General features: G+C 35.7%; 1 protein-coding gene across 1 annotated transcript; it reads right to left on the bottom strand.

The window, feature by feature from the left end:
- Positions 1-4,154: 4,154 nt before the first annotated feature.
- Positions 4,155-8,618, bottom strand: LOC110613891 (beta-xylosidase/alpha-L-arabinofuranosidase 2). The gene is made up of 6 exons (XM_021755287.2): positions 7,884-8,618; positions 6,481-6,768; positions 6,220-6,389; positions 5,675-6,123; positions 5,121-5,531; positions 4,155-4,941 (listed from the first exon to the last, which is right to left on the bottom strand). The coding sequence occupies exons 1-6, from the start codon at positions 8,322-8,324 to the stop codon at positions 4,370-4,372; spliced, it is 2,331 nt and encodes a 776-aa protein (XP_021610979.1). The 5' UTR covers positions 8,325-8,618; the 3' UTR covers positions 4,155-4,369.
- Positions 8,619-13,344: the final 4,726 nt, after the last annotated feature.

Here is a 13,344-nt window from a genome sequence, read left to right on the forward strand (position 1 = left end):
GAAACAGAGCAGGGTTCTGCCCAGCGGGCAAAACTAGGTTCGGCCGCCGAAGGAAGGTTCGGCCGCCGAACCCCTTGTGGAGGCAGTTTCGGCTGCCAAAGCTTGCCCCCGAAAGCTAGGCTTTTGGTTTAGAAAGGGACTTTCGGCCGCCGAAAGTGTGTGAGTTTCGTCTTTGGACGAGACCTTCGGCCGCCGAAGGTGCCGCCGAACATGCATGAGTTTCGTCTCTGGAGAGGGGTTTCGGCCGCCGAACCTGCCACCGAAAGTGCCCTGTCCAGCTTTCTTTTGCATGTTTTATGTGATTGTTTGGGGATCTTGTAGAGGGTTTTTGGGGAGTTTCTTAGAGATGTTTTTGAGTTAGTTTGGTCCCCCATTTGAGTCCACCTGTGTAGGTACGGACCAGAGGAACCCCAGAGAGTAGCAGTGAGCACGGCTTCAGAACCTGCAGAGTTAGTACAGAGTCAGCCAGAGGTGCGTGGAACTTCTCTTTTCAGAACTAAACGGCTTTGAGCATATGTCATGCATCATAAGATTATACTAGGATGATTGCATTAGTTTCACGAAGATGACGCATTGCATAATACGATGTATATGAGGCTGTGGATAGACCAAGGTGACTTCAATAGCCCAAGCTCTGTTATAAGACCTGGCCGGGCCAGGCAGCCATCTGTAGGTAAGACCTGACTAGATCAGGCAGCAGAGATAGTAAGACCTGGTTGGGCCAGGCAGGCAGAGTTGTAAGACCTGGCCGGGCCAGGCAGACTGAGGTTATAAGACCTGGCTAGGCCAGGCATCCTTTCATTGGGATTTTTGGTGGTCATGTCTATCCCTGAGATGATGTGCTGTAATGCATTCCACGAGATCATGTTTTCAAATTATGGTTTATAGTTCTGCTCATTGGGCTTGTATAGCTCATCCCTCTCCCCTATCCCCCAGGTTTGCAGGTTCAGAGTCCAGAGGGAGTGCAACAGGGTATGGAAGAAGAAGAGTTATGTAATAGCTAGTGTGGACATGTACATGTAAAGAGATTGTAGTTGTGTAATAAGATGTATAGACTTGTGCTTGATCAGTTAGAGTAATCCCTTATTGTAGACACATGATCAGTTTATGTATGTTTCTTTTATTGTTAATGTATATGAGAAAACCAGGCTTAACATTATGAGTTAATAGAACAGAAATAGTGCATGCACAGGTTAAGCCCACAAGTACACAGACAGTATAGCAGGCTTACTACGGGTCCCGGCGACCTTAAGTCGATCTGGATCCTAGTGCCGGTAGCAGTTCGGTTTCCGGGCTGTTACACTTAGACCTTATAGGAAAGGCATTAGAATGTGTAAAAAGGCCATAAAAGTATGTCTTGACCGATGGAACTTGTACTCACTTACCTCTCTAGTTTATCTAGCTCCTACTCCCTAAATCCCCTATCCTATGAGCTCCTAAGGCTTTTTTTTTTCTTATTTTGCTTCTTTTCAATTTATGTTATTTTATTTTATTTTTTTTGGCATAAAATAAACACTCAAGATACCCTTTAACCTATTTCACAGGCTTTGAAATTACATAGAGTTTTCATCGTTAGACTCTTCACTAACTTGGATATGAATGTAAACGTGGTGCCAAAATTAGGGATCTACAACCCTAAATGCTAAAATTGGTAATGCCACTACAATAAATTGTTTAATTTGAGTGTGGTCCAAAAAAGGACAAGACTGATGCACAAACTAATATTTAAAGATAACTTATATATCGTTATGGGTGCGTGAAATTTTCTTAACGGGTTAAGGTCTCATCTTGCCATAACACCTACCACGAAACTCAAATATTTTAGCATTTGGTTAAAAGCGTATGAAATAAGTTGCCACTTTAATGAGAAGAGAGACAAATTGAAGGATGTGATCCAGGACTCACCTCTAGCAGAGGTCCACTATCCTTCATATTATATAATTTAATAGCCTAAGTTTGGGATAATGGATATGAAAGAGGTAAGGTATTAGGTATCATTCTTGCATGGAATTTATCTTAGAACTAGTATCAATCTCTTATATTGTTTCTTATATCCTGTCGTAGTGTATTTAATAGGAAATCCCTTTTAGGCATATGCAAACTATTTATTATATTCGCATTGATCACTTAAAATACCTATTTCATGTGCATCCTTTAACTTAGACATGTAAAGTTTCTATTTGATTTAAGGCGAGAAATTAGTTATGCTAATTAGCCATACTTCTAAACATGCATCTCAAATCTAATTTTATAGTTAACTTGCCTTAAAATCATTATTACTTAATCATTTTCATATCAAAGTGTAAATCACCCCTTAAGTATATAAAACCATATTTTTATTATGTAAAAAATTGCTTTGAGAAATTATTACGTGAGTTATCTAAATTATTAATTATTTTCATATATATTTTAGTAAAGTGTATAAATAAATAAATATTAAAAGAATTGCTTTTAGAAATTACTACGTGAGTTATTTAAATTATTAATTGTTTTCATATATATGTTAGTGAAGTGCATAAATAAATAATTATTAAAAAAAAGGATAAGAAGGAAATAATTAAAATCAACCAAATCCTAAACGGAAAAAAAAGAATGAGGAGAAAAGAATTAAATCCCAAAAAGAAAGGGAGGAGAAGAGAATTATTTACAAATCCAAAAATAACTAAAAGTAATTAAGTAAAAATTAACTAAACTATTTCTAAGCTGTTACAAGATTTTAGACCCACCGCCCTTTGCAAAGGGTCGTCAAAGTACTCTATTATTGGGCCTCCATTCTTGATTGGACATCCACCATATACTCCATTGGTCCGTCAAAGTAAGGCTTTGACATCAAATGGGAAGAGAGTATTTGGCAAAAAATATGACAAGTGGATTTTCTTTCATTCTTTGACATTACTTACTAAAATTAAAATTATCATAATTAGAAAATAAAAAAAAGAAAAAAAATAATTTAAAATATGATTAAAAAATAATTAAAAATATGGTAAGAAATAATAAAATAACAAGGCAAGAAACAATTAAATAAGACAAGCAATAATTGAAAACAAGGCGAAAAATAATTAAGATAAGCTACAGTAAGTTGAATAAAATTAGATTTAAAAAAAAAAAGGGAAACTAGATCCTAAGCAAGAAATGGCTCTTTCAAATTATAAGGTATATTCAACCATGATCCAAGCACCAAAGGGAATTAACATCAAAATGCATGCTAATAACATGAAAATAAAGATTAAAATATAGGAAATCAGAAGCAATATTCTAATAATATAATTATAAAAAAAACTATTGAAAAATAATACCTAATTATTATAATTTCAGGCACTATAAAGTAAAATTATGGGAAAAAAAAATAGACATTCTACAAACATTGACCCTCCATTTAGAATTAAGAATTTCACAAGAATTCAATTCAATTTATTTATTTTCTAACAAAGATTTCAGTTATTTTTAATTTAAAAAATTTTCATTATAAAAGAATTAAAATTTTGTATGATTTTACAAGAATTTATTTAAATTTTTTTCTTATAAAATGAATTAAGCTAAATAGGGGTGAATGAAAAAACCGACAAAGAATCACTCAAAAAGGATTTTTCATTTTTGAGTTATGGCCAATTCATTATGGTTATTTTAGAATATAACAATTGTAAACGCTGAGACTATATGCAATATGGCACTGTATTAAAGGCTAGATCATGAAGACTCAAAGAATAAAAAATATTTTTATGCCAATGAGAAAATATTTCTTGAGAGTCTTTACCTTAGATTGAACAAAGAAAATAAAAGAAGAAAAGAGAGTGCAAGGGCGGTGGCAATGCAAAGGAATGAGAGAGGTTTTTTTTTTTCAAGTGAATTAAGAGAATCATGGGTGACTGTTAGGCCTGAAAGTGAGAGTGTGTGTTCAAGTTAGGGTTTTGGAAGAGAAAAATGAATTTATAGGTGGAAATCAAATTTGAAAAGAAATCTCACTTTCTCTTTCATTAGCTAGCTAGTTTAGTCTTGACTTGCTTCGAATATGTTGGAACTAAAATATAATTCTCGTTATCGGATCCTTACTACTTCAGATATGCATAAATACCTAATATAAAGTCAAGAGTCTAAAAAATCTATGCACTCATTAGTAAATAGCTTGCTACTGTTACGGGAAAGAACATAAAACATGTCAAAAGAAGAAATTGATAAAAATAAAAATAACTTTCACAAAGTTGGATTTCAAAATGTAAATTTTCTAACAATTTTGCTATAAGAATTTTTGAGAAAATTTTTACAACCTTCTCTACTTATAACTCACAGCATAATCTTCCATTTTGAAATGCCTTTTCGGAAACTAAAGAAAAAGGAATTCAAAACACTGGAAAGGATTTTGAGACTTGATTCAAATCCTCACAGTGAAGGAATGTCTGAGGCTCCCAACATGAAGAACATGCTCTCCCAAGGCAACTTTTCGGTTTCCGAATTCATCAGTGACACCCAAATGCTTGCAAACATCCACCTTAAATCTCACCAATGACTGTGTTTGTGCATCCAAAGAAACTTTCTCAAAATCCACTAAGTGCTTCTGTGGTGAGTTATGCACTGATGGAGGTGTAGAGAACAAAAACACCGTATGGCCTCCTCTAATTTTTCCTATATTTTTAATTTTTAAATGTACATCAAATGCCAAATTTTGACAAGTCTGCTCAACAGCATTAATTGATGTGCAGTTTGAAGATCGACAAGTATGATCTTCCTCCAACTGTACAGGTACTAATTTAGGTGCTTGAACTAGTTTGTGCTCAAATTTGGAATAGCTCAGCCCATCTCCAAATGAATAAACAGTTTCTCCTGTGTAGAATCTGTAGGTTCTACCAGGATAGCCAGAGGAAGGATCAGGTCGCATGTTCATGTTTGTCATTGGTACTTTGTCCACATATGATTGTGGATACCATGTCATTGGAAGTCTTCCACCTGAGAAATAATACTTTAACTTAGACTATGTTTAGTTGGAGTAACTTAGCAAGGGAAGTTTAACTTCCTAGGAAATTAACTTCCCTGGAACTACACCGTTTTTTAAATTTTGATAAAAAAACGAGACCTTACTTCATATATCCTAAGGAAGGAGACTAAAATAAAAAAAAAATACTTACTTGGATTGTAATACCCAAAAATCACATCAGCTATGGCAGCTCCACCAGCTTCGCCAGGGTAACCAACCCATAATATGCTTGTGATTTTGTCATTAGTCTTTGCAAATGATATATCCATGCCCCCTCCAGACATTATAACAAGAATCACAGGTCCCTTGGAAACATTTGCAACTTGTGTTATTAGAAGTTGTTGTTGTCCAGGAAGAAGAAGATCGACCCTGTCACGACTCTCTGCCTCAATGGATTGATCAGCACCCATGACAAGCACAACAGCATCTGCGGAGGCTGCTACCTTCTTAGCATCATCCACTTGGGCTGTGGCACATGCAACATTAGAGCAGCCTGCTTGATAAGTGGTTGCAACTGATGCTGTTAGTCCTTGCAAAGGGGTCGTATATTTACATGGGGTACCTATAATATCAATTAACAAATTGAGTTCCATGTTAAAAAATATATTTTTACACTTCACAACGAAGAAAAGAAGATATTAACCAAATGGGACATATAAGACATGAAGAAAAAATTCAAGATTGAGTAAAGTTCTCAAGTCATACCCTCATAGTTCCCGATCATTGTTTTTGTGACATTGGCATTGGGTCCAATTACTGCCAAGTTTTTTATGGTAGTGGGAGATAGAGGTAGTGATCCTGGAGTATTCTTAAGCAATACAATTCCTTGCCTTGCAGCTTCACGAGCTAAATCTTGGTTCTCTTGTGTACAAACATCTTTTGGACCAAGCTTTCCGTAGAGTTGCTTGCTAGGATCACCATCAAAGAAACCAAGTCTCATCAAAGTGGCAAAATTGTTCGAGACAGCCTTATCAATGGCAGACTCATTTACTAATCCAGCTTTTACTGCTGCTTCCGTGTGTTGGCCTAGGAAAGATCCACAATTAAGATCCAATCCTGCCAATATAGCTTTAGCTGCAGCTTCTTCTGGTGTTTTGGTGTAATGTTGGGAGTTATAGAACACATCAACTGAATCACAGTCAGAAACAATATATCTACAGAAACCAAATATTTCTGTAAGCCAAATGATTAAATATAAAATTATAAAATTATAGTTGCAGCTGCGAAAATTCTAGAGGACAAGTACATACCCATTTAATTTCCATTGGCCTCGGATAACCCCAGAAAGAAGGTCTGGATCAGCACATGTAGGCTTACCATTTACCTGATTATAGGAACACATGACACTAGCAACATTCCCATCAAGAACACAACTCTTGAATGGCGGTTGAAATGTATCATCCATGTCTTGCTTTGTTACCTAAAACATCAAAATTCAAAAGTAACCAACCTTTTAAGAATGACATTATATAATTGAATGAGATTCAATTCAATAAATATTAAGTAATTACCACTGCATTAAAATGGTAACGATCCGTTCCTTTCCAATTATCTAAATCATAGGCTGTATAATGTTTACAACAGGCAGCAACCTTAAGCCTATTTTGATCACCATCATCCCTCTGTTGCAAACCTCTTACATAGCCTGATCCATACTTGCTTGAAAGTAATGGGTCTTCACCTGGTGTCTCTTGGCCTCTTCCCCATCTGGGATCACGAAATATGTTAATATTTGGTGACCAAAACGTCAAGCCTGCCAATCCCACATTGTACATAGCCCTAGCTTCAGTAGAAACCACCTTGCAAGAACAATGGCATCTTGATTTGTTAGGTTATTTGCACATAATGGCACGTTGCTTAAGTGGATGAGTTAGCTGGATTTTGTTAACCAAAGCTTTCAAAAGAGGTAGAATCCTTCCTAAGTAAGTTACTGATTTTAATAAGGATAAACAGTCAACCATTTGTTTTTATCAGAATCGTACTTCAATCGACAAACCATGCAAGCTGGAACCTCTTTACTAAAATCTATCACAATTACAATTCCAACAACCTTCCTCCAACAACTGCATAAATATATAATGATGTCCACACCAGAATTGTCAGTATCCAATGCAACATCCAGCTATCTTTGACAAAAATAAAAGAATAGCAACAACCACGAGACGTAATACCTACTTCAGTTGAACAGCCATATCTCCATCTAGACTAACCACGGTCCTTCAAGTTTGAAATCGGACCAGAATGCTTGCGGTTTAGTTTGGTCTATAATTAGACCGGTGCTCTATGCACAATTAACCTGAGCCAAAAGCATTTTTCTTTTTCTTTTAAATCAGATTGAACTAATTCGAACCCATACTTCTTCTAAAAGAATGAAATTTTTTACCGTTTGATTATCTCAAATCAAATCAAATTGAAACTGGGATTTGAGAGACTTATTCCGCATTAGTTTGAGAAATTAAAATCAGACTAGACCCGCCCACTGTTCTATCTCCATCCTCTCACATCTATTCACATATTTTGGCCAGGAGAAGAGAATCCTATTGTAAAAATAGATATTTTTACCTTAAATAACTGAGACAGCAGCATTTGACATCATTTGACAGGTTTTCTTCTTAAAGTGGGAATATTTATTACATCTTTCGACGCTCTGCTTTTTATTATTTAGTATATCACAATTTTACCATGTTTTAAATTTCTTTGCAATGCAAATCTTAAATATTTTTAGAAAAATAATTATACATCTGGAAGAAGAAGAGGAAGAACAATATTGATGATGAAGAGAGGACGGCTTGAAGATAGCCAAACAGCAATGGGCTCATAACTAGCCAATGCATTTAATTTCCATCCATTCACTAACTGATTAAACATCAAATGAAGATACTGAGACAAGAGAAATGGTGTAGTAATTTTATACCTTTCCGATGGCTTCAAAAAGGGAAGCGTTGAAGGAAGCAGCAGTTAAGATGACCTGAGGAAAGCTTGTAGCTCCTGGGACGACATTGGAGAAATGTGTGCCAGGACCCACATAAGAGACCCCATGTAAAGCCTCAGACCACCATTCATACCTTGGTATCCCAAGTCTACTCACACTTCCAGCACTATTAACCAAGAAACTAATTTTCTCTTGCAATGTGAGTCTCTTCACAAGGTCTACAACTCTGTCATTGATTCCCAATGAAGTATTGCAGAAACCGAAACTTGCCAATGATGGATTGCTCACAACATTGCAGGCAAAAACAGGCGATGATTGTGCTAAAACTCTAGCTTTTGAAGTTAACAAACAGAAACAAAAACAATGAAAAAAGCAGAGGAAAACAGAGACCTTAGGCGCTCTGTTTAGAGGAGCAGAACCCATGAAAGATTGTGAAACCTTGAAAGAATGAAATGATGAGAAATGAAGAAAAACGGGGTATCTTTCTTGAAACTATAAGCTGGTAGTATATATTTTCATAAGAGGAGGGGAGGGCAAATTTTGTTTTGTAGCAGCCCGTGATAGATAATTGGAAGGGAAATAAAAAAGGGTAATGTAAATATAAATAATATAAATTTCGGCAGAGACCAAATGGGGGAATCTATTAATGGAAGAGTAGGGGAAAGGCTACTATAAAACAAGTCAAGTCCGTGATGGGTTTCTCGTCTTCTATTTGAGGGATGCTTTTGTCTACAAGTTCTGCCTCCGGGAGAGAGAGAGAGAGAGAGAGAGAGAGGAGAGTTTGTCTACTAGTTCTGCCTCCGAGAGAGAGAGAGAGAGAGAGATGGAAGGGGCTGGGGGAGTACGCTACTGAATGCAGTATTGAGGCAGACGAAAGTTATTATATCGCGCCAAATTGTAAGGTTTGGCGAGATATTTTGGCTATTTTGGCTGACATTTCGGTTTTTATCTAACCTCACGGCTTGTGCGTATGTATATATCCTGCCGTGTTAAAAGCTTAAAAAAATTATTATTTAGTTTTTATATTACGAAAAATTTTTTATTTAATTTTTTATTTTAAAAATATATTAAAATATTTTTAATATTTAAAAAAATAATTATTATTTTTTTTAATTTTAATCATTAATTATTATAAAAAAATTTTAAAATGTCTGCTACAAGTAAGAATTATTAATATGCTTTTTAAAAATTTAAAAAATTAATTAATGATTTTTTTTAAATTATAAAAATTAAATAATAAAATATTTGACAATTAAAATTAATAAAGAGATTCGCTGTAAACGTTAAGTATATTTTAATATATTTTTTAATATCAAAAGACCGACCAATGAATTTTTTCACATTATAATAGTAATCTCAAATACTAATTCTGCAAAATATGATAAAGTAAATTTATTATTTAATTTCTATATTATATAAAATTTATTTATTAATCTTTTTATTTTAAAAAATATATTAAAACGTTTTAATTTTTTTATTAATTTTAACTGTTAAATATTTTACTATTTAGTTCTTATACTTTGAAAAAAAATTATTAATTGGTTGCTCGAACTAATTAATATACTTTTAAAAACGTCAAAGATGTTTTAGTGGGACCAACGTTCAGTCTTTTTTTTAAGAAGTTAATTTCATTGTTTCTTGTCACTAAAGAGCACAACATGTGAAAAAATATTTAGCTAACTGTTATTGATAAAATTTTTTCAGATTATAAATATTTCAGGTGTGGAAAATGTCTCGGTAATCTAACTTGGCAAGCTTATAGGATCTGAGCGAATGACCTTTGAGAACTTAAATGATCCTTTCTAGTTTTCACTCAACTTACTAGACCCAGCATTACTGCTTATTACATTTATTCTTTTAAAGACTAGGCCCTCCATGTTAAATACACATGGTCAAACTTTACTATTAAACATTCTGGACATCTTATTTTTGTAAATCGCCATTCTGATTGCAGTTTTTTCTCGTATAAATTCAATTTAATCTAAATTGAATTGCATTTCTTCAAGATTTCCTGAAATTTCAGAGTATTGTATTTTGAAGCTGCTTACTTAAATTTCCACGGGATAACTGCCTCGGTCCCATATACAAGAGAAAAGGACGTTTCTTCTGTGGCTATCTTTAGGGTTATTCTGTATGCCCATAGTATGTGGGGCAATTCCTCATGCCAGTTGTCTTTGGCTTTTTTGAGTCTTTTCTTTTAGTCCTTGTAGGATGGTCCTATTTGTAACCTTAGTCATTTTATTGATTTGTAGGTGATAGACTGAGCTGAACCTTAAGTCAATCTCCCATTTTCAACCTAGAGCTCGCAAACTGAGTCTCAGGTAATTACTACCTCTAGAATTTCAAACCGAGTGAAGATGTTTTCGCTGACAAAGGAGATCGCTTGTTGGGTAGTGATGGACTGCACTGCTTTAGCTTCGGTCCACTTGCTAAAATGATCCACTACCATGATTACAAACTTTCTCGACTCGATTGCCTTCTAAAACGGGCCAAGGATGTCTGTCCCCACTGAAAGAGAGGCCAGGAGCTTCCAATTACTACTTGCATCTCTCTCGTGGTTCTTGGGACGTTCGCATGTACTCAACATCTTCGACACTTCTGGACAAGCTACTTCGCATCTTGCATTATCATTGACCAGTAGCATCCTTATTTGAATTCTTTCTGGGAGATTGTCTGAGCTCCTTCATGGCTCCCGCAATCGCCTTCATGAATGTCCTTGAGGATTTCCTAGCCTTCTTCCTCCATAACACAATGCAGCCATGGCTGAGTTGAGGACCTCCTGTACAACCATCCATCAATTAGTGCATATTTAGAGGATTTTCTTATTACCTGTTTGGCCAACAATTCATTAGGCTGGTAGATCATCTTGTGTCAAGAACTTGTATATGGGCGTCATCCACAATTCCCTTTCCTCTATGGAAAAAGTCTCTTCTTCATTAGTTGTTGCAGTGTGCAGTTCTTCAAACTGAAATGGTTGAGTTAAGTATTGTTCACCTGTCGCCGCTATTTTGGCTAGAAAATCCACCTCTTCGTTGTCATCTCTCGCCATCTAGCGAAGCTCGCAGCTGCCCTGTCCGTCTTTGATTCTCTCCATTTTAGATTGAATTTTTTCCTCATATTTGATAAGATTCAGTTTTCGGACTTTAAATTGTCCCTAGCACTGATTAACAGCCAACTGTGAGTCACTAAAAATAGTAGATTTCTGTATATATAATTCTTTGATGATTCTTAGGATCATTATTACAGCCTTGTACTCATCTACATTGTTGGTAGCATTGAAAGTGAGTTTTGTTGAATACCGAAGCTTAATACCGGTTTGACTCTACAACAATATCCCAATTTTAGAACCCCCCAACTTCACAATCTCCATCTGCCTATACCTTCCACTCTTTCATGGTTGGTTCAGAGGATTTTGAAGACTCTAACGACGAAGTTATTTCTGCGATAAAATCGATTACTGCATGAGCTTTCATGCCCTTTCTTGGGACGTACCAGATATCAAAAGCTGACAATATTACCACCCAGGTGGATAGCCGCCTTGATAGTTCCGGCCTATGTAGAACCTTTCATAGAGGATAATCTGTCCTGACTTCTATAGTGTGTGATTCGAAGTATGGACGTAGTTTTGTAGCTAACATTAGGACTGCAAGCGCCAACTTTTTGAGAGGAGGTAATTTAGCTCTACTCCCTTAAAGACTTGGCCAGCATAGTAAATTGAGTTTTTTTCCCCATTGTTCTCACGAACGAGCATTGAGCAAACCGTTTTCTACGTCACAAATAAGTACATAAATAAAACTTCACCTTTGACAGGCAAGCTTAGCAATGGGAGAGATGATAGAAAGGTTTTCAAACTTTTAAATGCTTCTACACATTCTTCCCCCCATACAAACTTACCTTTGCCTTTTAAACATTTAAAAAAAGGAGACACCTTCTGGTTAAGCATGATATAAACTAGTCCAGGGCTGTGACTCATCCATTCAACTTCTGTACTTCATTAATGGTTTTAGGTGCTTCCATATTTCAGATGGCACTGATCTTTTCAGGGTTTGTTTCTATGCCTCTTTCTAAAACTATATGCCTCAAAAACTTCCCGGCTTTTATTCTGAAAGTGCACTTTTCAGGGTTTAGTTTTATACCTGCTTTTTTCAGTACGTGAAAGACTTTTCAGATATTATCTGGATGGTCTTCCAATGATCGATTTTTTACCACCATGTTATCCATGTATACTTCGAATGTTGACCCCACCATATCTTTAAAGATGCTAGACACTAGCTTTTGGTAAGTTTTTAGTCCAAATGGCATTACCTTAGAATAGAAAACTCCTTAATCTATAATGAACAGAATTTTCTCTGCATCCTCGATATCCATCATGGTTTGGTGGTAACCTGAAATGGCATCAAGAAAGGAAACCACAGTTTTATTCGATTTTAAATCTACTAACCTATTGATAGATAGTAATAGGTAATGATTTTTTGGACATGCTTTATTCAAGTCAGTAAAATATATACATATCCTCCATTTTTCATTGGCTTTCTTCACCAGGACCACATTGGCGAGCCATGTGGGGTGCCAAACTTTCTTTATTAATCATGCACTTAATAGCTTGTTAACCTCTCCTTTGTTTATCTACTGCCTCTCTAGTGCAAACCTTCTTTTCTTTTGTTGGACCGATTTGACTGCTTTATCAATAGACAACTTATGCGTGATGAGAGCCGGGTCCATCCCTATTACAACTTTTGAAGACCAAGCGAAAGTGGTCACTCGGTATTTTAGCAACTCTATTAAATGGTTCTTTGTTTCACCAGTTAATATAGTATCAAACCGTACCTTTTGATTCTTAACTAGCTGGACCTCTTCTACTGGATTTACTGGCTCTGGCTTTATATGGATTCCAGTTTTTCTAGCAAGTCAATGGGTATTGTTGCTTTCTCAATGCTTTTTGCAGGGTGTTTGTAGCATTCTTTGACCATCTTCGGATTGCCTCGGACCATAGCCAACCCCCTTAGAGCTGGTAACTTAACACATATAGCACCCATATTAATAACTATACCGTGACAATTTAGAACTAGGCGGTCAAATATTACATTGTATGCAAGTGGGATATTTACCACTGTAATCCGCATATAACTCCCGCTTATGCTTCTCGTCACCTAGCACTAGGGGCAGGTTGACGGTGTTCAGTACTGTCACAGTCTTATCTCCTAATTCTACTAATGGAAAGAAAACCGTGACAATGCTATTTTTATCCAATCCTAACTTATTAAAAATATTTAAAATGAGAAGATTAATAGAACTACCTGTATCCAGCAATACTCGCCTTATTTCATACCTGTTTAGAAGAATCTTGATGACCAACAGGTCGTTTTGAAAGAATCCTATTACTTTGTTTGCAGGTCCAAACCTTACTTCCTGTGTGGCCATGTTCAACTGACAGGACGTCTTT

Source organism: Manihot esculenta, chromosome 4, assembly GCF_001659605.2.
Source record: "Manihot esculenta cultivar AM560-2 chromosome 4, M.esculenta_v8, whole genome shotgun sequence".
Lineage (NCBI taxonomy): Eukaryota > Viridiplantae > Streptophyta > Magnoliopsida > Malpighiales > Euphorbiaceae > Manihot > Manihot esculenta.

Coding starts and splice junctions, on each gene's coding strand:
- LOC110613891 (XM_021755287.2), bottom strand. CDS start 8,324: ATGGGTTCTGCTCCTCTAAACAGAGCGCCTAAGGTCTCTGTTTTCCTC. Junction 6,769..7,883: donor TTTTTGAAGCCATCGGAAAG/GTATAAAATTAC, acceptor TGTTCTTGCAAG/GTGGTTTCTACTGAAGCTAG. Junction 6,390..6,480: donor GTTACCATTTTAATGCAGTG/GTAATTACTTAA, acceptor TTGATGTTTTAG/GTAACAAAGCAAGACATGGA.